Source organism: Petaurus breviceps, unplaced genomic scaffold (assembly GCF_028583685.1).
Source record: "Petaurus breviceps papuanus isolate PSGF00001 unplaced genomic scaffold, PetGlider_PUasm1.0 90849, whole genome shotgun sequence".
Lineage (NCBI taxonomy): Eukaryota > Metazoa > Chordata > Mammalia > Diprotodontia > Petauridae > Petaurus > Petaurus breviceps.
In genome coordinates, this window is record NW_027187361.1 from 355,724 (window position 1) to 380,935 (window position 25,212).

Consider the following 25,212-nt stretch of genomic DNA (forward strand, 5'->3'; position numbering starts at 1 on the left):
GAATGTAAATAGTTCAACTTTGGTAAGTTCCTTATGATTTCTTTTCCCTGTTTACCTTCTCATGCTTCTCTTGCTTCTTGTATCTGAATGTCAAGTTTTCTATTCAACTCAGGTTTTTTCATCAAGAATGCTTGCAAGTCCTCTATTCCACTGAATGACCATATTTTCCCCTAAAACATGATACTCATTTTTTCGGGTAGGTGACTCTTGGTTTTAATCCCAGGTCCTTTGACCTCCAGAATATCACCTTCCAAGATCCCTTAGTGTAGAAGCTGCCAGATCCTGTGTTATCCTGATTATGTTTTCACACTATTCAAATTATTTATTCCTGGCTGCTTGTAATATTTTCTCTTTGATCTGAGAATTTTGGAACTTGGCTATAATATTCCTAGGAGTTTTTTTCTTTTTGGGATCTTTTTCAGGAGATGATCAGTAGATTCTTTCAACCTCTGTTTTGCCCTCTGGTTCTAAAACACCAAGGCAGTTTTCCTTGAGAATTTCTTGGAGGATGATTTCTAGGTTCTTTCTTTGATCATGGCTTTCAGGTAGTCCCATAATTTTTAAATTATCTCTCCTGGATCTATTTTCCAGGTCAGTGGTTTTTCCCATGAGATATTTCACATTGCCTTCTATTCTTTCATTTGTTTGGGTCTGTTTTACAGCATCTTGATTTCTCATAAAGTCATTTGCTTCCATTTGCTCCAATCTAATTCTCAAGGAATTATTCTCTTCAGTGAGTTTTTGAAATTCCTTTTCCATCTGGCAAATTCATCTTTTTAAGGCATTCTTCTCCTCATTGCCTTTTTGAGCCTCTTTTGCCATTTGAGTTAGTTTGTTTCTTAAGGTGTTATTTTCCTCAGTCAGGCTGTTGACTCTCATTTCATAATTTTCTTGCATTGTTTTCATTTCTCTTCCCAATTTTTCCTCCACTTCTCTTATCTGCTTCTTAAGGTCCTCTATGACCTGTAACCAGCTCATATTTTCCTTTGAAGCTTTTGGTGCAGGAGTTCTGACTTCACTGTCTTCCTCCTGTTCCATGCTTTGCTCCTTTTTGTCCCAAAATAGGAGTCTAATGTTGCAATCTTCTGTCTGCTTTGTTTGCTTTGCCTGGCCATGTTGCCCCTCAGTCACTTGACCCCTAGGCTTTTTGCCACAGTAGGACTCTGCCACCAGACAGGGGAGCTTTTGTTTTCTGGGGTTTTCTCAGCTTCTGGAGGTATTAGTTGGGTGCCCACTGACCTCTCACTTTGTCCTTCTCATCTGTGTGTTGATAATTCTGGAAACAGCCATAACTGCTGCTGATCTGGAGTCTCTCCAGCCGACAGCTGGTCAGGCCTACCCTAGGGCTAAAACCTCAGTCTTGGCAGGGCTGGGGTTGGCTCCCAGAGTGCTCCACTGGTCCCTTCCTGCCAGCCTGCCGGGTTGTCCTCAGCAGGAGGTTAGCTTCTCTGTGTCATTTTGTGGGTTCTGTAGCTTCAAAGTTTGTTCAGAGTCCCCTTTTACATGAATTGGAGGAGGTGAGAGCCGGAGCCCCACAGAAGTCCTGTTTCTACTCTGCCATCTTGACTCCACCCCTCCTGGTCTATCCTGAATTCTTCAATATTTTTTAATAATATTTCTTTCTTACCTTCACCTCTTAAAATCCATCCCATGTGTTCTTCAACTCAAGCATCACTTTCTACATAAAGCCTTCTCTTTTAAGTTGCTAGTAGGCCACAACAGTAAGAATCAACCAGTTTGGGCACCATCAGTGAAACCCATTGTCCTAGAGGTGCCAAGGAGTATTTCTACAATTGCCATTGGAAGATGCAATCAAATGTCCCAAACAGCTCAGGGTGGCCTGACCAGCTGCCAGCTGGAGGGACTTCAGATCACCAGCAGCTGTGGTGGTTTCCAGAATTATCAACCCATTGATGCCAAAGAAAAAGTGAGAGGGTGCAGGTCCTGGGATGTGTGACCAGTTTGCCAGAGCGTGTTGAGACTTCAGAGAGGGCACCCAACTAATAGCTCCAGCAGCTACGAAAACCCCAGAGTTTGGGATAAAGCTCCCCTGTTTGGTAGTGGAGTCCTACTGTGGCAAAAAACCCCAAAGTCAAGTAATTAAGAGGCAACATGAGTAAACAAGGGAAGCAAAGCAAACAGAGAAACCCAACTTTATACTTCTATTTTGGGGACAAAAAAGATCAAAGCATGGAACAGGAGGAAGACAATGAATTCATAATTCCTGCACCAAAAGCTTCCATCAAACATATGAGCTGGTTACAGCCCATAGAGGAGCTTAAAAAGAATTTTGAAAACCAATGAAGAGAAATGGAGGAAAAATTGTGAAGAGAAATGAGGATGCAAAAAATTATGAAATGAGAGTCAACAACCTGACTGAAGAAAATAATACCTTAAGAAATAGACTAACTCAGATGGCAAAAGAGGCTCAAAAAGGCAATGAGGAGAAAAGTCCCAAACAAAAGCTTCCTGCCCTGTATCTCATCACAATGCTAGGCATCTCCTTAATGAACCCCTCTCACCCAAACTACCTTATATTTATTTTGTACAGGTATACCTAGGAGATATTGCAGGTTCAGTTCCAGAACACCGAAACAAAGCAAGTCACAAAGTTTTTGTTCTGAGTGCATATAAAAGTTATGTTTACACTATACTTTAATCTATTAAGTGCAATTATGTCTAAAAAAACCCCCAACATATATATTTTAATTAAAAATAATTTATTACTAAAAAATGCTAACCATCATCTGAGCCTTACACAAGTCATAACCTTTATGCTAGTGGAGGGTCTTACCTTGATGTTGATGGCTGATGACTGGTCTAGGTGGCAGTTACTCAAGGTTGGGTTGGTTGTAGTAATTTCTTAAAACAATATAATAGTGAAATTTACCACATCAATTGACTCTTCCTTTCATTTGAACACTTAGAGGCCATTGTAGGGTTATTAATTGGCCTAATTTCAATATTCTTGTGTCTCAGGAAATGGAGAGGTCTAAGAAGAGGAAGAAAGGCTGGTTGACAGAGCCATCAGAACACACATAGCATTTATCAATTAAGCTTGCCGTCTTTATGTTTTTGTGGTGCCCCAAAACAATTACAATAGTAATTATGAAAAAGTTTCAAATATTGCAAGAATTACCAAAATGTGACACAGAGACACAATGTGAGCACATACTGTTGGGAAAATGGTGTTGATAGTCTTTCTCAATGCAGGGTTGCCACAATTCTTCAATTTAAAAAAAAAATGCAGTATCTACAAAGAATAACAAAATGAGACATGTCTCTCTCTTTCTCTCTCTATATGTATATATGCATATGTGCATATATGTATATATATGTATGTATCTCACATTGCAAATCATAGGACCTTTTTTGGTTCTCATTACTTAATTCTTAATCAGTATGTTAAAATTTCCTCACATTTCCCTGAATTCCTAATATCATTATTTCTTATGATACACTAATATTCCATCATATTTCCATACCACAAATTGTTCATCCATTCTCTACTAAGTGGAAACCCATTCCCCAACCCCCCAGTCCAATGCTGGTATAAAAAGATCTGCTTATAAATATTTCGGTATGTATGGGAGCTTTCTCTGTGTCTCTGACTTCCTTGGGAATTATATGCAAAGCTGTGGTATCACAGGGTCATAGGGTATGTGTAAATTACTGACTTATGGGGTATAATTCCAAATTGTTTTTTAGAACAGTGCCAGCAGTAATACACTTGGGAGTTTCTGTATTTAAAAATGACTTTGTTATTAATTTGATTCATTATCATTTTGAAGGCTTGAGCCTTCTTCACCATGTAGAGCTAGTAATTTAGCACAATGCTTTATGAAAAGACTGGCTTGACTTCCTGAGCCAGCCAGCAGAAAATCAGGCAAGAACTCACTAGCATAAGGACATTCTGAGAAGACAGCAGTGACAGCCACCCTCCTCTGCCTGTCATCAAACTCTTGCTTCCCCTAAAGTCCCTCCTTAATAGCTTTTTCTATTGTCTAGGCAGCACAGGCATGCTGAGTAGAATTTGGGCTCATTGACTGTTTCTCACACTTGATAATGCACCTTCCTCTCTATTCCTTCGTACTGGCTGTGGCCCATTTCTCGAATGCACTCCTTCCTCTTCTTCACATCTTAGAATTCCTTGTTTTCTTTAGAACCCAGCTCAAGTACAACTTTATAAATAATGCTTTCCTTTTTCTAGCTTCTAGTACCCATCACTCTCCTCCAAACTACCTGGTATTTATTTCCTATATATTCTCTCATATACATATATATGTATACATACACACATACATATGTATACACATACACACATATGTATACATACATGTAAGTGCAGTTAAATCTCTCAGACTACAAAAGACAAAAAAGAAATGATCTCTGTAGTCAAAAAGCTTACATTCTATTGGGGTTGCATTAAAAAGAACATACAGAATGTTGGGGATTGGGCCTAGATCTGTGATGTCTTTGGAAGAGGGGAGAACCAGATGAGCAAACCCCTTCTATCATACAGGTCAGTACAATCTCTGCAACTTACTGTTTCAAAGATATATTATATATACACATTTATTATATGTCATATATACACGTGTAATAAACATGCATGTGTGTGTGTGTTCACGCTTGCTGAGGGGTACAATGGCACCATGGAGATCTGGATACTGTCACACATACTGCTCGTGTGACACCAGGCAAGGCTTTTTACTTCCCAAGTCAGAGATATACTGGAACCAGCTTGAACAGGCATATTGTGAGAGCTGATTTTAAAAATTTCAGTGCGAACACTTACATCTCAGAAATCTGCAAACTCTATCTAGACTTAAGAAAGTGATGGAGAAAACATGAATGATGCAAATTCAACTTAAACTCGTGTCCTGGGCACGTTTTCTCCCCAAGAGAATCAGTGAACAATTGTACCAGCATGTTCCTACTCTCTGTGCTCTAGGAAACTCTTCGAAACAGTAAATTGCAGAGATTATATTGACCTGGATGATAGAAGGCATTTGTTCATCTGGGACTCCCCTGTTCCATGAAATCACAGATCAGGCCCTATCTTTTTAATTAATTTAAATTAATTTAAATTTAATTAATTAAAAACATTTTTTTTAATGTAACCCCAATAGAATGTAAGCTTCTTGATGTCGGCGATCATTTCATTTTTGTCTCTTGTAGTTTGAGAGATTTGGCACAGGACATGCCACATAGTAAGTATTTAATAAATATTTGTTGATTGTTTGGTTCAAACTGGAGGACATTGCACTGACTGCCTTCTATTCCTCCCTCGGTGTCTCACAGGGAATACTGAACCCAGCACAAGGCTTTCTTTTCTCCTTGGCTTTCTATGGCTGGACTGGATGCAGTTTGGATTTTAAGTGTCAAAAGAAAGAGATACAGTGGGAATCTCTGTCGACCTCAGCTGTGGAACATGCCTACGCCTCGCAAGCTGGCTCCTCCCTCAACTATGAAAGCTATTCTCCCAAGAAGACAGTGGTGGTGAATGGACATCATTCCGACGAAGCTCTAGGCATGTTGTCAGAAGGTAACATAACTAATAACAGTGACAGATTTCTCTCAGACTCTCCCATTTATCAAGGCTGGTGATCTCCACAGAACACACAGTGCCCACTTCTATCTCTGTAAGCCTTTAAGGGTGTTAGCATTGCAGTAACTGAACTCTAAAGCATAATAATGCTCCTTTTCTGACTCTTCTCTGTGGGAGATGCGGTACTGATGTCTGTGGCCAATTTCCTTATTGGAGCTGAAAAATGTGGGCTTGGTTTATGGAATTTAAGAATAAATATGTATATGTGTGTATCTACCTATCTACACACAGATGTGTACACATATATTACATATATGTATATATTTACATACATAAGATTACGTTAAATGTAGGTAATATAACTTTATAATGAAGTTTTGCTCGTTTATTAAATAGAATAGAATTGTTAGGTTTTTTCCCCTCTTCTGTCTAGCTCTTGTGTTGCCTGACACTGGAAATCTAAGATGAATGATAACTGCAGACCCTGTACTAATAAAATGTGCTGGCAGGAATTAGCATTGCAAAGGTTCTTAGTATTTATAATGGAGAAAGATGCAAAGTATAAATTCACAGCATTGGTTTTCTTCTGTGACTGCCCTCAGATGTTTCAAACCAATTACTCTTAAAAGACCCAGAATTGTTCTTTAAGGTTTTACATGTATTCTTCTCATTTAAGCACTGAAGGAGTTTTCTCATGTGTGGATAGGCGAGAGTCAGGAAGAGGGAAAAGTGAGTCCAAGAGAAAATAATAATATTTGAATAGTTTAAACCCATGAGTCTTTTGACATTGTCTCAAGTAGACTCCTTACCATGTTGACCTTGACAATTTTAACTGTAGTGTATTCCCTTGGGAAAATTAGGATTACACAAAGGGAAAATCAGATTGATATCTAAGAGCATTGACATTATTGCAAGGCCTTTTTCCTGTGGGGTCAGTTGATGTCTAAGTATTTTACTAGGACACCTTGTCTCATTTTGCATCTTTCCCTATTCAGTCTGTTCAGACTTGGCAGAGGCTTGAGTACAAAAAAAGTGCATGCTTTGCACCAGCATGTTATTTGAAGGGGAAAACAAAAGCAAAATACAATTCTTGCTGATATGGAAGGGCCTTGTGAAAATTACAGGTTGTTTATATATATATATATATCTGGGAGTTCCATGAAAACTTGGCTGATTTCTCAAGCTCCATTTGGAGCTCTGTTGCCTTGTTTAGTCACATATAAGGGGAGTGTTGGTTTTTTTTTAGGGTGCTTCACTTTATGGGCAAATGAAAATGTTGAAACCCCATTGTGAAAGCCCTGAAGATTCACTGTCTTTTATTAACTGTGAGGCTTGGACAGACCACAGAAGCAGTTTTGGCTAAAACTTAAAAGAAAGTCCTGTTTGTTCAAGAGTGAAGGAAATACTAAGGAGACAGAATTGTTGTTAGTTTATAAAAGTTGCTTACTGCTCCTGGGGAAGGGACAAAATAATAAGAGTTTGGAACAGTTTAGTTCTGGTCCTTCTCCCTATTTCTTTCCTAAGTGGGGACCATTCAGTCCTCCTGCTTTTTATGAAAAGTACCAGCTTCTCTTCTCAACCACATATACCCTAGAGCCGTTTCCTGGTTCCTTTTCTCTGTAGAAAGACTTAGGGAAGTTTTGATTAAAAATAAATTAAGTGCTGCCCAGTCAGCGCAGATATGGGATACCACCTGGCTTAAACTCTGGCTTAGGTGGCAGGCCTTCAAGTTTGAGAGCCTCTTTTCTAAGGATGTCATGAATTTTACATTTTGTTTTCAAAGTCTCAGCAAAATCTGTGCTGCTGCTTGGATTAGGGGAAGCAGGGGAGGAAATTCCTTAAGATGTTTTTTGAGTTCAGATAACTTTTTAAAAAAAGAAACTGCTCAAGCTTGACATGTTGTATTAGCTCTCCATGAGAAATGGAAAACTACAGAGTCAGAAACAATTTCAGCTGTAATGAAGAATGACCAGTGCCATAGTCCAACACTCCTCTGTTTCCCTTTGCTGGGGAGGAGACTGAATTTGGTAATAAAGGCAGCGCACTAGGGATATGGGCTTAATATGAAAAAGTGGAGTACACATAGAAGTCTGAGAAACCCCAAACCTCCCTCAAGATCACATTTGTTAAAATATGGGGTCAAGTTAGTAGAAATATGTTTGCTACCCGCTGAGTTCTTGTGCTTAAGTGACCTTTAGAGAGGTCAAACAGGCGCTGGGAAGAATTGCAGCCCAAGACAGAGGATATAGAGTTAAGCTTCAGCATTAGGAAGACCTAGATTCAAATTCTGCCTATGACACATACTAACTGTTTAACCCAAGACAAGTCACAACAGCTCGATAATTCTGACAAGTAAGTGTTAATTTGCATTGGTAATTTACATTCCTCTTTGCCAGTGGAATCACCCAACTGGTTGAAAAACAAAAGCAAAAACCCTTTTGCCAACTTGGAAGAGGGGACTGGCTTCCTCCTGGCATATAATCCTATCAAGACTTGCTTTCTAATGCCCTAGTGGACCTCCAAATATCTGCCTGAAATTTCCCACTTACTTTTCACAGACATAATTCAGTTCTATTTAATCCTAACATAATTATAATCATTGTTTACAGAAGCATTTTTTTAAAATTAAGTATGAATTTGCATAGAGTTTAATTTTTTAAAGGGCCCCTTCACTTGAATAATGGAGTAAGGGGTGGCCAGGTAGCACAGCGAGTAAGAGCACCGGCTCCAGTGTCGGGATGACCTGGATCAAATCTGGGCTCAGATACTCAGCACCACACCCAGAAATAACTGGCCGTGTAACCTTGAGCAAGTTACTTAATCCCGATTGCTTTAAAAAAAAAAAGAATAATGGAGTAAACTGGACATTTCCATCTACAGTAAACTAAATATAATTAAAATATAGAAAAGTGTTATATTTAAAGAGTAAAATTAAGTGTATTCACAAATGCTTTTCTTGCCATTTCAAAATAATACTTTCACTTAAAATGCACCATATTGTTGTTATTAAAAATAAAAAGACTTTTTAAAAAGTTGCATTTTACAAGTTGGCCTTTTTAGGTTTTTAATTTTAATTTTTTGTTATTCAACATCAAAAAACATGGACCTTTCTATCTATAAAGAAGAACAGAGGGGTGGCTGGGTGGCACAGTGAATAGAGCACCGGCCCTGGAGTTCAAATCTGGCCTCAGACACCTTGGGCAAGTCACTTAACCCCAATTTCCCTGCCTTACCCCTTCAAAAAAAAGAAAGAAAAAGAGAAAATAGATAATAATATATAAAACTGCAAACTTTTGGGGTGGCTAGGTGGTGCAGTGAATAGAGCACTGCCCCTGGAGTCAGGAGGACCTAAGTTCAAATCCAGCCTCAGACACTCAACAAAAAACTAGCTGTGTGACCTTGGGCAAGTCATTTAACCCCAATTGCCCTACTTTTCCCGCTCCAAAAAAGCAAAAAAAAAAAATACAAACTTTTATTGGGACTGTCGCATTGCAGATTGACACTCCTCCATCCTTTCTTTTTTTCTTTTTGCTATCACTATCACTAGCTCTTCAATCACCGATAAACTCACCTCCCTTGAATGAATGAAAAGTCCTCCCCTGTAACAAAAAAAAAAAATCAAGCAAAATTTATGAAAATGCATGTTTCAGGGGTGGCTAGGTGGTCCAGTGAGTAGAGCACTGGCTCTGGAGTCAGGAGGACCTGAGTTAAAATCTGGCCTCAGACACTTAACACAAAACTAGCCATGTGACCTTGGGCAAGTCACTTAACCCCAATTGCCCCTCCAAAAAACAAAAAAGAAAAAGAAAATGAATGTTTCATTATATGCTTCTATTCCATCATTTCTTTTTCATGAGGTAGAGCATTATTTGTCATCAGTCTTCTAGTTGGTCATTGCATTGATTAGAATTCTTAAGTAATTTGAAGTTTTAATTTATAGTGTTCTCTTTTTTAAGCTAATTTATTTATTTTTAGTTTTCAACATTGACTTCCATAAGTTTTAAATGTTCTCCCCCTTTTTCCCCTCTTCCCTCCCCAAGACATCATGCAGTCCTATATAGGATCTACATATACATTCCTATTAAACATATTTTCACATTAGTCATGTTGTATAGAAGAATTATAATGAATGGGAGAAACCATGAGAAAGAAAAACAAAACAAAACAAAAAAGAAAATAGTCTGCTTCCTTCTGCATTCAGACTTCATAGTTCTTTATCTGGATGTGGATGACATTTTCCATCATGAGTCCTTGCATTGCTGAGAAGGGCTAATTCTATCAAAATCAGTCACTGCGCATTGTGGCTGTTACTGTGTACAATGCTCTTCTGGTTCTGCTTACTTTACTCTGCATCAGTTAATGTGAGTCTTTCTAGGTTTTTCTGAAGTCAGCCTGTTCATCACTTCTTATAGCATGGTATTCATATACCACAACTTGTTCAGCCATTCCCCAATTGATGGGCATCCCCTCAATTTCTAGTTCTTGGCTTCCACAAAAAGAACTATAAATATTTTTGTACATGTGAGTCTTTTCCCATTTTTATGATCTTTTTGGAATATAGCCCTAGAAGTGATATTGCTGGGTCAAAGAGTATATAGTATGCACATTTTTTAGCCCTTTGAGCATAGTTCCAAATTGCCCTCCAGAATGATTAGATCAGCTCACATCTCTACCAACAATGAGTTAGTGTTCCAACTTTCCCACATCTTTTCTAACATTTATCATTTTCCTGTTTTGTCATGTTAGCCAACCTGGTAGGTGTGATGTGAGTTGTTTTGATTTGCACCTCTCTAATCAATAGTGATTTAGAGCATTTTTTCATATGACTATAGATATCTTTAATTTCTTCCTCTGAAAACTGCCTGTTCATATCCTTTGACCATTTATCAATTGGGGAATGACTTGTATGCTTGTAAATTTGACTCTATTTATAGTATTCTAGTCATATAATTACTTTTCTGGTTCTGCTCACCACACTAGGTGAGCATCACTTCATGTATGCCCTCCTAGTTTCTCTGTTTCTTTCATCATTTCTTATGATAAAATAAAATTCCATTCTATTCTTATGCCAAAATTTGTTTAGCCATTCCCCATTTGATATGAACTTTTCTTAGTTTCTCGTTTTTTACTACAATGAGAATATTTTTTGTGTCATAGATATTCTTCTTTCTTTGATACTTTTGGAGTATAGGCCTGGTAGTGGCATAATTGAGTAAACACGTAGGTACCGCTTTGGGGTCATCATTCTAAATTGCTTTATAAAATGACCAGAATTCACAGCTCTACCAAGAGTGCACTCATCAATGTATCTCTCTTCCCAGAGCCCCTCTAACAGTTATCTTTTTAATTTGTTGGTCATCATTGCAAATCTGATGGGTATGAGAAAAAATCTTGTTTTAACTGGAATTTATCTTATAAATGTTTTGGAATTTTTTTCCTGTGCATGCTTCTTTTGAGAACTCCTATTCCTGTACTTTGGTCATTTAGGTATTGGGAAATGACTCTTTTCATATAGTTGAATCAGACACATGTACATCTTGGATATCAGACCTTCATCAGAGAAATTTATGGCAAAATTTTTTCCTTGTTAATGATTTCTTTTTTAATTTTAACTGCATTGATTCTAATTGAGCAAAAATGTTGCAATTTTATACAATTAAAACTGTCCATTTTGTGATCCTCCTTATACCTTGTTTGGTTAGGAAGCCTTCCTTTATCCAATGTGTAGTAAACAGTTAACAAATGTTTTTTGACTATTGTATAAGTCATCTTCTTGCCTATTCTTCTAATTTGTTTATGTCTTATGGACATAAGACCATAAGGTCAGGTATCTATATGTTCTTGTGACATATGGTATGTTATTTCTATCAGCCTACTTTATTCTAAGGCAGATAGGTGGACAGGGCATAAGGATAGTGTATCAGCAATGCCATATTCACAATGCCTATAGAGATTGCAAATATGCTGATATAATTATCCATTACAAAATACGTCATGTTTGCCATATGAGGAAATAAACTAGAAAATTTATTAAGATACCAAAAGACTGAGTCCCAAAACCAGAAAGTGAAAGCCATCAGAGTAGTTATGATATTGGCACAGGTAGATAAAGTAGAAAGCACCCACATTTTCAAGCCTTTAAAACAGAACAGGCTACCTCAGGCAAAGGTCCTCCTCTCCCCACTCACAGCAACCACCCAGCGTCCTGGAAGCGCCCTCCCAGCAGCTCCGGCCCCTGGCAGTTCTCAGCAGGAGTCCTTAGCAGAAAGTCCTTAGCAGTCCTAACTCAAAAAGGGCTTCGCGCTGCCACTGCCTCTGCTGCTGCCGCCGTCACCACCACCGCCAGCCACAACAGGAACGCTAGCTTGGCTTCCGCTTCCTCTTGCTCCGCCCCTTCCTGCTACGTCAGCAAGTCCAACGGGGCATGGAAGATCTTTAAATCCCATAACCCTTACAGATAGGGATAGGGCGGCACAGTGGATAGAGCACTGGGTCTAGAGTCAAGAAAACCCTAGTTCAAATATGGGCTCAGACACTTATTAACTGTGTGACTCTGGGCAAATCACTTAACCCTGTTTGCCTCAGTTACCTCATCTATAATATGAGCTGGAGAAAGAAAAGGAAAACCACTCCAATATCCTTGTCAAGAAAACTCCAAATGGGGGCGTCCAGGTAGCACAGCGAGTGAGAGCACCGGCTCCAGTGTCAGGACGACCTGGAGATCGAATCCCGGGCTCAGACACTTAGCACCCACCCAGAAACACCTGGCCATGTAACCTTGAGCAAGTTACTTAACCCCGATTGCTTAGGGGCGTCCAGGTAGCACAGTGAGTAAGAGCACCGGCTCCAGTGTCAGGACGACCTGGAGATCGAATCTGGGCTCAGACACTTAGCACCCACCCAGAAACACCTGGCCGTGTAACCTTGAGCAAGTTACTTAACCCCAATTGCTTTAAAAAAAAAAACAAACTCCAAATGGTTCACGAAGAGTTGGACATGACTGAAGAATGACTGGACAACAACTTTTATTTCCCCCAAAATTTTTTTGTCAAATCTTTAGTCCGTTAGTTAATCCTTGGATTTATTGAACTCTTTGCTATTATGTTCATTTGCTTCTGGATTTAGTGTCCATAATTGGGTTTACTTTTCTATTTCTTGACTAGTACTATGTGTTTCTGGTGGTTACTTTTTGTCATATTGTTTGAGAACTAGTACTCCTGGGTCTCCTTTTTATTTTTTCTCACCTTTGAGATTCTTAACATTATGTTTCACCAAATGAATTTTGTTATTTTTTCTAGTTCTATTACCGTGTTTCCCCGATAATAAGACCTATCCCGAAAATAAGCCCTCCCCTTACTGTGTAAGATTCCTCTAAAATAGGCCCTCCCCCGAAAATAAGCCCTATTGAGATTGCTACTGTAGTGAAGGTGATCCCCTGTGCTACACGCTACATTACGGTACCCTCTGTATGCACCGTCCCCCCCCCCTTGAAACGCATGCCACGCTCTGAGCTGCATCCAATCAGAGCTGCAGCAGTGAGCGCGTCATCCTGTTCTTCCCCAGTGATTTGCTTATTGAATAAAGGTACATTTTTTTGTTCAAATTTACCTGTTTATTAAAATTGCTGTCAATGTTCATTAAAATAAGCCCTCCCCTGAAAATAAGCCCTCTGTTGTTTTTCTGTCCAAAAAAATAATAAGACAGTGTCTTCTTATCGGGGAAACACGATAAGTAATTCTTCATTAATTTAATCGGTGTGGCTGTGCTTAAATAAATTAATTCAAAGAGTGTTGTTATTCTCATTATATTAGCATAGCCCAACTATGAACAATTACTTTATTTTCAATATTTGCCTTTGTTTCTGTAAAGCATGCTTTTTAAGATACATTCCTATACTTCCTATGTGTATCTTGGAAAGTGGACTCTTTTTTTTTTTTTTTTAAAGCAATTGGGGTTAAGTAACTTGCTCAAGGTTACACGGCCAGTTATTATTTCTGGGTGTGGTGCTGAGTATCTGAGCCTGGATTTGATCCAGGTCATCCCGACACTGGAGCCGATGCTCTTACTCGCTGAGCCACCTGGCCGCCCCTAAGCAATTGGGGTTAAGTAACTTGCTCAAGGTTACACGGCCAGGTGTTTCTGGGTGGGTGCTAAGTGTCTGAGCCCAGATTCGATCTCCAGGTCGTCCTGACACTGGAGCCGGTGCTCTTACTCACTGTGCTACCTGGACGCCCCTAGGAAAGTGGACTCTTAAAAAAAACTTTACCCAGTATGTAGTTATTTTGAATGAAATTTCTATCTCTTCCTGATTAGTTTTACTGGTAATATAAAGGAAAGACTGATGATTTATACAGGTTTATTCTAGATCCTACTTTTTTGGTGTTGTTTCAGTTGATTATTTAGTTGATTGAATCTTTAGGGATATACTTGAAGACAAACATGTTAGTTACAAAGAGACAAGTTTGTCTCCTTTTTTATGCTTATTTTCTCAATTTCTTTATCTTGAGTGATATAACTACCACTTCTAGAATTCTATAAAAAATAGTAGTGATAATAAATATCCTTGCTTTATCCCTGATCTTATTGGAAAAGCCTCTATAATTTCTTCACTGTGTAGAGGAAGCTGGCTTTTTGTTTTACTTAGAAATTATTTGCCTCATTAAGGAAAATTTCAGTTATTTTTGTGTTTTTACTTTTTTTAAACATTAAAGCATGTTGTATTTTGTGAAAAACCTTTTCTGCATCTATTTTTATCATATGATTATATTTGTTTCATTATTAATATCATATGTTGTGTTTGTAATTTTCCTAATATTGAAACACCCAGCATACCTGAGATAAATCCAATCTGGTCACAGTGTATAATCATTTTAATACGTTGCTGTAGCCTTTTGCTAATATTTTATTCAACATTTTTGTGCTGGTAATCATTAAGAATATTGGTCTATAGAGGTTTTTATCCCCTCTATGCTTTGTATCACCCTGGTTTAGGCATTAAGACGACATTTGTTTCAGTGAATTAGGTAGTATCCCTTTTCTCTATATTAGTTTAAAATTTATATAAAATCAAAATTAATTTCCTTTGAATGTTTGATAGAATTTTCTTATAAGTCCATCTGTTCCTTTTTTTATTTGGGAATTCATTTATGACTTGTTCAAAATTTTTTTTCTGAAATTGAATAATTTAGATTCTCTATTTCTTGCACTGTTGATCTGCATAGTTTACATGTATATGTATATATATATATACATCCATTTCATTGAAACTATTTGTTTAGTTAATTATAATAATAATCAGCATTTATAACAGCCTTTACTATGTCCCAGGCACTATGCTAAGTGTTTTACAAATATTATTTCATTCTATCCTTGGTACAAACCTGGGAGGTAAGTGCTATTATTATTCTCATTTTACAGATGAGGAAAATGAGGCAAATAGAGATTAAGCAATTTGTCCAGGGTCACACAGCTAGTAAATGTCTGAAGCTGAATTTGAACTCAGATCTTTTTGATTCCAGGCCTAGCATTCTATCCTATACCAACTAACTGCCTTAATTATATTGGCATACTATTGGGCAAAATCGTTTTCAATCATTTCCTTTTGTTTGGTGTGAATTTTTCCTTTTGATATTTGCAATTTAATTTTCCTCTCCTTTTTAATTAGATATTTATTTCATTAGTTTATTGTTCTTTCCTATTCAGTAGAGGTTGTTTGGGTTTTGTTTTTTTCTGCTTTTAGACATATCTCTTTTTTGGTTTTCAGATTTTCTAATTTTCCATTTAGTTGGAGTTTTTGATTTGCTGCTTCTCTAGTTTTTTTAAAATTGTCTGCCCAATTCACTAATCTTTTTTGATGAAAGTGTTCAGAGATACAAATTTCCTCCTAAAGACTGTTTTGGCTACATTTCAAACATTTTGTTTTACTATCTCACTGTTGTAATTTTCTTTGATCAGATTATCTATTGTTTCTATGATTTGCTCTTTGACCTACCCATTCCTTAGGATTAAATTATTTAAGCTTTATATAAGTTTTAATGTTTTCTTGAAATGCTCAGTGTTGGTTATAACTTTTTTTGTGTTATGTTCAGCAACGAATAAGTTTCACGTTTATGCTTTTCTGCATTTGTCTCAATATTTTTAGACCTCAATATGAGGCAAATTTTTATACAGGCACTATGTATATATATATTTCCTTCCAGCAAAAGATTTAGAGATTTAGCCAGAGGTCTCACATATCTAACTTTTCTAAAATTTTGTTCAGGTTCTCAACTTTTTTTTTTTTTTTTGCCTTTTGGAGGGCAATTGGGGTTAAGTAATTTGCCCAAGATCACACGGCTAGTTTTTTGTGTGTGTGTGTATTAAGTGTCTGAGGCCAGAACTGAACTTGGGTCCTCCTGACTCCGGGGCCAGTGCTTTATTCACTGCGCCACCTAGCCACCCCTCAACTTTTTTCTTGCTAATCTGAGGGAACACATTGAAGTTCTCAACTGGTATATTTTTGCTATTTCTCATTATAATTTCTTTTTTTTCCTTTAATTTCTTAGATGCTATATCATTTGATGCATACATATTAAGTATTAATATTATGTCATTTATCTATTGTGTCTTTAAGCATGTTTTCTCTATCTCTTTTAACCATGAAATTTTTCTTTTATTTTTTCTGAGATGAATGATATTCCTCCCTTTTCATGTTTACCTAAAGCATAATAAATTTTGCTTCAGCACCTAATGTTGATCCTTGTGAAACTTTACACTTCAAGTGTGTTTCTTCTAAGCAATATTGTGTTGGATTCTGCTTCCTAACCCATCTGCTATCTTCCACTTTTATAAGAAAGTTTATCCCTTTATGTTCATGCTTATGATTGTGCAATGGGTAGTTCCCTCCATTACATATTTACCATACACATTTTTCTCTCCTTGCTCCTGGCATTCTCTTTACTAAGAAGAAGGTGGAGAAAGAGGAAGACGATGATTAATTTTATTCATCTATAACTGAAGTGGTCTTCTGCCTTGCCCCTTCTCTCCTCATCTAGACCCAGAATACTGGTTCTTATACTGTCCTTCCCTTTAATGCCTTCTTCTTATATACACCTCCTGATGATGAAGTTCGTTTTGCTTTTTACTATTCCCTCCCTCTTAAATCCTTCTTCCATCTTTCTCTATCTGTTTTCCTTTTGAATTTATTGTATTTCTACAACAAACTCATGTGTGTGTGTGTGTGTGTGTGTGTGTATGTTCAATACTCTTTTACTTGGTTCAAAGTTATGTTCATGTGATTCCTGCTTCCTCTTCCTTCATATTTTACATGCTCTCCTTATCACCTCAATTATGAGAAATGGCAAGAATATTACTGTATAATACTATATAATTTGTAATATATAATTCTACATAACACAAGAGAGAAATATTTCTTGGATTCAGGAATAAATATTTCCTGGGCTTGGAGTCAGGAAGCCTTGAATTCAAAATTGGCCTCATATATATATACTAGTGTTTCACCCTGGGCAATTAATTTAATCTCTGTCAAAGTTTCCTCAAATGTAAAATGGAAATAATAATAGCATTTATCTCCCAGGGTTATTGTAAGAATCGAATGAGGTAATATATGTAAAGTGCTTAACCCAGTGCCTGCCACATAGTTTAGGCATTTAATAAATGCTTGTTTCTTTCCTTTCTTTCTTCTTCCCCCTTCTTCCTCATTTCTTCCACAATGTATGAGTTTCTCATGTCCTCTTCATTATTCTCCTAAGACCATCAGAATAGAGCAAAACCAATGACAAGTTCTATTTGTAATATTCAACTTCTTATGTGAATCTTTGACATTTCAAGATATTAGAGACCCTTATCTTTTTTTCCTTCTATTAAAATGTCATTCAGTCAACCAAAATTTATTAAGCACTCATTATGTACCAAACTCTATGCTAAGTGCTTAGCATACAAAGGCAAAAACAGCCCCTGTCTTCATGGAACTTACAGTCTCATGGGGAAAATACAAAAATATGTAAGCATATATACAAAGTAGTTGGAAGATAATTTCAGAAGGAAAGACACTAGCAGCTGGGGGAGGCCAAAGGGAGGGGAGCCTGGGAAGGCTCCCTATCGTCTCAGCTGAATCTTAAAAGGTATCCGGGGAAACAAAAAGGTGAATGTGCGGAAGAAACACGAAGATAGGAGATGAAGCTCCCTATCGTTCATGGAACTAAATTATAGAATGTGTGGAAGGGAGGAAAGTTATGACAGGGGCCTCTGTATTGAATCCTGGAGGTAAGAGGGAGCCACTGGAGTTTGAGTTGGATTTATAACCAGTACATTAGAAAAAACATTTTTGTAGGTGACTGGAGAATGGAGTGGATTTAGAAGAAACAAGGATAACAGAGAACTAACTATTGGAATAGTCCAGGCAAGAGGTAATAAGGGCCTCAACCAGGGTGAGTGAAGAGACTGGGACATTTACAGGAGATATTGGGAAGATAGAAACAGCAGGATTTGTCACCTGATTAGTTATATGGGGTGAGTGAGAGTGAGGACTTGGGTATAGCACCAATATTGAGAGCCTCAGTGACTTGAGAGAATGGTGGTACCCTTGAAAGGAATAGGGAAGTTGGGAAGAGGGAACAGTTTAGGGAGAAGGATAATGAATTTGTCTTGGACATTTTAAGTTGGAGACCCCTTTGGGACATCCATTTTAAGATGTCCAAAAGGCAGCCAGTGATGTGAAACTAGGGCTAGATACATTGATCTGGGATCATCTGTAGTTAGATGACCATTGAACCTATGGAAGTTAATGAAGTGAGACAGAATAAAGAAAAAAGACAAAAGGAACAAGGACAAATTGGGGGGCAGAAAGGGTTATGGTTGTGATATAGCTGAGGATCCAGCAAAGGAGACTGAGAAGGAGCAGTGAATTTGGTAGGAGAACAGACTCACAAAAACCTAGAGAACAGAGAGTATCCAGGAGGAGGAGGTAATCAACAGTGTCAAATGAGAAGGTAATCATAGTGTCAAACGATGCAGAAAAATCAAGAACCCAAATTATTTCATCATAGTTTTGGTTTGTCTTAATACCTGTGTTTGCATTTCAAAGTTTCTATTACCCCTCTGGTCTTTTCATCACAAATGCTTAAAAGTCCACTATTCTATTTTTTTTTAAGCAATCAGGGTTAAGTAACTTGCTCAAGGTTACATGGCCAGTCATTTCTGGGTGTGGTGCTAAGGATCAGAGCCCGGATTCGATCCCAGGTCATCCCGACTCTGGGGCCGGTGCTCTTACTGCGCCACATGGCCTCCCCTTCCTATTAAATACTTTCTCCCCTCCCCCAAATTATACTCAGTCTTGTGGGGTAAGTCATTCTTGTTTGTAAGTTTTTAACTTTTGCCTTTTGGAATATCACATTTCAAGTTTTTATGTCTTTTGTAATAGTTGCTGCCAAATCTTGTGCGATCCTGTCCATAGCTCCTTGGTGCTTGAAGTTTTAATTTTTGGCTGCTTGCAGTATTTTCATTTGGCCTGTAGGCTCTGAATGTCTATGGCATTCCTATGAGGTGTTTTTTTTGGGGGGAGGGTTCCTCTCAGGTGAATATTGGTGGATTCTTTTCCTTTTTATTTTGCCCACTTATGTCTTTGTGGTTTGGACTTATTCTTTTTTTTTTTGTAGTGTAGTTTCTAGGCTTTTTTGATCATCAGTTTTTCAGGGAGTCTCCAGATCATGTCCTCTTTTACGTTGTAGTTAGCCCCTGTTTGGTCCTGAATTTGATTTCTTGGGCTCCTGTCATTTGCTCCCTTCCCCTGGTGTTCCTGACTTCAAAGCACGGGCAGGTTTCAGATCCTTGTTAGAGCTTATTTCTGGCCCTCCATGGAGTGTCACCATTAGTCAAAGTGCTGCTGACTGGCAGTCTCTTAGTGCATTCCAGTCAGAGCATTTCCAAGTGGAGGGCTCCCTGAAGCATCTCAGTACCACCAATGGCAGGCTTCTGGCCTCTTTATCTGAGTTTATGCTGATATCCCTGGAAGGCTCCCTCTCTCAGTACCCACATGCCTCTGATTCTCTATTCGTGCAGTCCCAGGTAGTCTAAAGATGCTCATTATTGTTTTACTTTGGATTTCTTGATAATTCTAAAATCTGGTGCCCTTTTTAGATCTTTGCGCAAAATATTAGAGAATTTAATTTCTCCTAAGCCTTCCACATTACCCATCTTCATTAGAAGTCCTCATTTGGAGGGTGGGGGGAAAGGGAAAGGCAAGACAATTGGCATTGTGACTTGCCCAAGGTCATACAACTAGTAAGTGGGTCAAGTGTCTGAGGTCAGATTTGAACTCAGGTCCCCCTGACTCCAGGGCTGATGCTCTATTCACTGTATCACCTAGCTGCCCCCGAAGTCCTAATTTTTATATGAATAAAATGTTTACATTTCCAGGTTGCTGTGGTCAGAGATTTCAGTTCCAAGTGACCTAGCCTATGGCTGATGCACTTATCTGTACTTAGATAGGCTAGTTCTCAGAAAGCAAACATAGCCTGTTGCTGAGACCATAGTCAATAAGCATTTATTAAGCACCTACTGTATGTCAGGCACTGTGTTAAGTGCTAGGGACATAGAAAAAGGCAAAAGATAATCTGTACCCTTGAGGAGGTCATAATCTAATGGGGGAGACAGCAGACAAACAAATATGTACAAACAAGTTATATACAGGATAAAGAGGAAATGACTAGCAGGGGGAAGGCACTAGAAATGGGAGGAGTTACGGAAAGACTTCTGTAGAAGATGAGATTTCAGTTGGGATTTAAAGGAAGCCGGGAAAAGTCACAAGGTAGAGATGAGGCATGGGGTATAGCCGGAGAGAATGCCCCGCGTCAGAAGCATGGAGATTCTTGTTCAAGAAACAGCACAGAGGCCATTGGCAATGGATCCAAGTATACAGAGGAGAGTAAGGTTTAAGCAGACTGGAAAGGGAGGAAGGGCTAGGACCAGGGGTGCGGAACCTGTGGTCTTGAGGTCAAATTTGGATTCAGCCAAAGGGCTGCCCTCGGGGATCCAGAAGGCCCCACTGGACTAGGTTATGAAAGGATCTGAAGGCTAAACGGAGGAGTTTGTGTTGAGTAGTGGAGTGACATGGTTAGACCTGTGCTTTAGGAAAATCACTTTAGTGACTGAATGGAAGATGAATTGGAGAGAGGAGGGACTTGAGGCAGGTAGACCAAGCAGCAGGCTATTGCAATAATCAAAGAATGAGATGATGAGGGCCTGTACCAGGGTGGTAGCAATATCAGAGGAGAGAAGGGAGTTTATTCAAGAGGCATAGCAGAAATGAATTCCCCAGGCCTTGTTAAATGATTGGTTATGAGGGGTAAGAGATGGTGTGAGCTTGGAGAAATGAGAAGATGGTATTGCCTTCCAAAGTAATAGGAAAGTTTGGAAGGTGGAGGGTTTAAGGGAAAATATTATGAGTTTAGTTTTGGACACACTGAGTTTAAGATGTTTATTGGACATCCAGTTCCAGAGGTCTAAAGGTAGTTGGAGATGTGAGACTGGAGGTCAGCAGAAAGGTTAGGACAGGTTGGGTAGATTTGAGAATCATCAGCATAGTGATTGCTATTAAATTTATAGGAGCTAAAATAGAGGAAGCAGGAGGGATAGGAAATGAGATAAAATCATACATACAAAACAAAGATCGGGAGTAGAATAGGTTTGGGAAAGTATGTCTATATATGTATGCATATATGTGTATGTATATATCTGTAGCTATAGAGAAACATCTCTAAACTTTATTGTAGCCTTCTGGGGGGATGTTGGAGGGGGAGTGAAAAAAAGAACAAAGTAAAAAAGTGCACAGCAGAGAACAAAAGAAAACTCACAAGGAAGCAAAGAAAAGACGGACAATTGTCCACACGAGTATTAGGCTTTCTTGAAATGAAAATCTATTGTTGCATATTTTGAATCCTCTCTTATGTTCTGTGATGTGCACAACAAGCTTTTTTCCTTTCTAACTTTGTATTTAAGCTCCAATATTTAAGTTTATCATATTTTTTTGTTTCTTTTCTCTATTCTGTATTTGTGTTCTGGCATCAGTCTCAAATAAAATTTTTAAAAAGAAAATAAATAAATTCATAGGAGCTGATGAGATAACCAAATGAATTAGTGCAGAAGAAAAAGAGAACAGGACCCCAGACTGAGTCCTGTAACTGTCTAACCTACCTTTAGAGGGTATGATCTGGAGAAGATCCAGCAAAGGAAACTAAGAAGCAGGGGTCAGATAGATAAGAGGAAAGCCTGGAGAGAAGGGTGTCCCAAAAATCTGGAGAGAAGAGAGTATCAAGGGGAAGAGGGTAGTCAGCAGTGTCGGGGGTTGCAGAGAGGTGAAGAGTGAGGATTGAGGAAAGGCCCACTGTACTTGGGAATTAGATCACTGGTAACTTTAGAGTGAGAGTTTTGGCGGAATGATGAGGTTGGAAGGCAGTTTGTAAGGGGTTAAGAAGAGTGTGAGAGGAAAGTGGAGATGCCTATTGTAGAGGACCTTCTCCAAGAGTTTAGCCACAAAGGGCAGAAGAGACATAGGACAATAGTTAGCAGGGGCAAAAGGATCAAGTTTTAGGGTCTTTTGAGGATGGAGGAGACACAGGCATATTTACAGGAAATGGGAAAAGAGCCAGTGGACCATACACACTGACTTCCAGCATGGTTGAACCTGCCAGAATTTGTTCTCTGCTGGCTTCACCTTCAAATACCTGAGGGTCCTTCTATGCCATGACAGTGCATTTCCATTGATACTGATACAGGGTCAAAAGAGCTAGGAGAAGGCCTTTCACTTGTTGGGTGCTCACTAATCTCATTAGAGAGTCAGCATAGTGGAGTGGATAGAAACTTCTGTAGAGTTCTATATTTCACATAGAACTTACAGAGTCAGAAATGTCCTGCTTGTGTACACACACACACACACACACATCCTTAAACAGGTTAACAAGTTTTAGAACTATTTTGTGCCTTGTTGTTTCTTTGCTTCACTTCTCATTTTCTAACCAGCTGATTTTGTGACCCCTGGGCAAGTGAATAGACATCTCAGTGCTCCAGGAAATTTTTTAATCTACAAATTGGAGAATGGTTATGGATTCACACTAGTATTGGGAGTTTCCTCACTGGGAAATCCCTGTAGCAAGGAAATCAGAGGTCTAAGAAAAAAAAATCCCATAATCACTTTGGACAAAATAACAAAAATAACTTTAGAAAAACAAAGTCACGTCCTCACTTTGAGCTTTGCCAATCTTTATTCCACATTTATAGACACATACCTGAATTTACAGAGTAGTCTGTATTGCTGTTTGAAAAATGATGACATTTTTATAACACTTCAAGGTTAACAAAGTGCTTTTCTCACAACAACCATGTAAAGTATATGAGGATTATTATCCCAATTTTTTTCTTATCATACATTTCCCTCACAACATCTTTTACTCCCTTTCTTCTTCAAAGTTCCTTATATGTTGCAGTCGGCTCCCACTCACCATGCATCTCTCCCTTGCCCTTTCTGTGATATTCATTTTAATTAGAAACTGTTGAGTTCCATGTCTTATTGCCATGCAGCAACACAGATAGACCTTGGAATGATACCAAGAAAATGTACAATAGGAAGAGAGATTAGGCTGCTCTTGTGGCCAGGGTAAGAAAGGACAAGCCCCACGTATTCCACTGGCATCCTCATGAGGTTAGGAGAAATCCAAGGAAGGCCTCTGACACCTTGGGTGGTCCCCATTTCACAAACTTATGGGAGGCCACGGACAAGAGTCATATGGGATAGGTTGCAAGCTTCATCATTGGAGGGAACAGCCAAATCTATGAGACCACAGATTGTTTTAAGTATTGTGTATCCATCCCCCTTTTACAGATGAACAAACCAAGGCTTAACTGAATGAGTATTTGAATGATTCAGACTGAATGTCAGATATTCTGAGCCCAATCAGCTCTACCCCTTTCTATTTTCAGATTATCAGATTAGACAATTGACACATTAGCAGGAATTTCCAACTGATTTAAGATCTTTTGCTAGAGTGGAGAGGAGAGTGATAGAAATAGAGACTCAATCCATCTGCTATCCAGCATGGACAAAATGAAATGTGAAACAGGAAAACTCCAGGGTATGATTAGAATTCTAAATCTTGTTAACCTATTTAATGTTGGTGAGTGTATATGGCGGCAGTCTGGGAAGGATGCTTGCTTTAGGGAGGGGACTGCTGGTGTTGGTGAGAACATGTTCATTTTTCAAACGCAGTTGTGTCATTCTCCTGGAATTGCTTCTTCTGGACATAGTCGGTATTAACATTCTTCCTTCTCCTCCTCCCACAAGATCTGTTTGTTTGTACAGATCACATACATCTTTATCTGTACAGAGCTACTCTCAAGGGAGGCCTGTGGGTCATTATTTTTAAAAAAGACTTGTCTAGACATAGATGAAGGATAGCTCTAGCCAGCATGAGGCATTCCATTGATAGTGCCTACGTTACTGTTGATGGCTGACATTTCCAACAAACGTCGTAGCTTCTAACTTCCATACATCTTTTCCTTATTTTTTTTCTCCCTAAATGGACACTACCAAATCCTCACTTTCATAAAGGATTAGTAGGGTTCTGCCAAACTAATTTATGAGCTGGGAGGAATTTATTAAGAGAGTTTGTTAATGTCCCTGGGTCTCCTATAGTGACTGCTCTGAGTCTTGGCATTCTGCTGATTGGTACATGCTAAGAAATTAACAGGGTGATAGTGTTAGAGTGTCATGAATTTTGTATTTGTGCCAATCAAAACCATTGAAGACAAAGTATGTGTAATCAGGTAACTAGAGCAGTTTCAAGGATGTGATAGACCTGGAACTCAGTAAGTCTAACAGACCTACTATAACTCAGGAGTATGTTAGGAAGGTTTGTTGTGGGACTAGGTCAATTTCTTCCCTTTCTTTTTCTTGGTAATTATTTTGTTAGAATTTCAATCAAGGGGCGCTCAGGTAGCACAGAGAGTAAGAGCACCAGCCCCAGTGTCGGGATGACCTGGGGATCGAATCTGGGCTCAGACACTTAGCACCCACCCAGAAACACCTGGCTGTGTAACCTTGAGCAAGTTACTTAACCCCAACTTCTTTAAAAAAAAAAAGAATTTCAATCAAACTTGAAATCAAGAGTTTTGCATAGGATTTTATGAAAATAAAAGTTTTTTTTGTTGATTGAACATGGCCCACAATGCGAAAAGATAACTTTCTTCATATAAGAAAAGACTTCACCAATCATAAATATTGCAGTTGGATTGTTTCATACATACATCTTTCAGATAATAACTTTTTAAGTTAAATTTAACTTTTTCAATTAACAAATATTTATTTTCTCCCCCCACACAGAAGAAAAATAAAACCCTTGTAATAAATATTTAGTCAAGCAAAAAAAATTTCATATTTACTATGCCCAAATTTGTGTCATTCTGCATGTTTAGTCCATCATTTCTCTGTCAAGAGGTGGGCAGTATTCTTTGTTGTTACTGAGGCAATTAGATGAGTGCTAGACTTGGAATTTGGATCTCATTTCAGACACTAGCTTTGTGACTCTCAACCTCTCTCAGATTTTGTTTCCCTATCTGTAGAATGGGGACAATAATAGCACCTCCCTTAAAGAATTATAAGATAACATATG

The 25,212-nt window shown here is 38.4% G+C and overlaps 1 protein-coding gene across 2 annotated transcripts in view; it reads left to right on the forward strand.

Annotated features, from left to right (window-relative positions):
* Positions 1 to 25,212, forward strand: part of GPR143 (G protein-coupled receptor 143) — a 94,921-nt gene that overhangs the window by 33,776 nt on the left and 35,933 nt on the right. For both annotated transcript variants that reach the window (XM_069072811.1, XM_069072810.1), the window contains exon 8: positions 5,305 to 5,548. In XM_069072811.1, the coding sequence (XP_068928912.1) occupies positions 5,305 to 5,548 (244 nt within the window). The remainder of the gene's footprint in view (positions 1 to 5,304; positions 5,549 to 25,212) is intronic.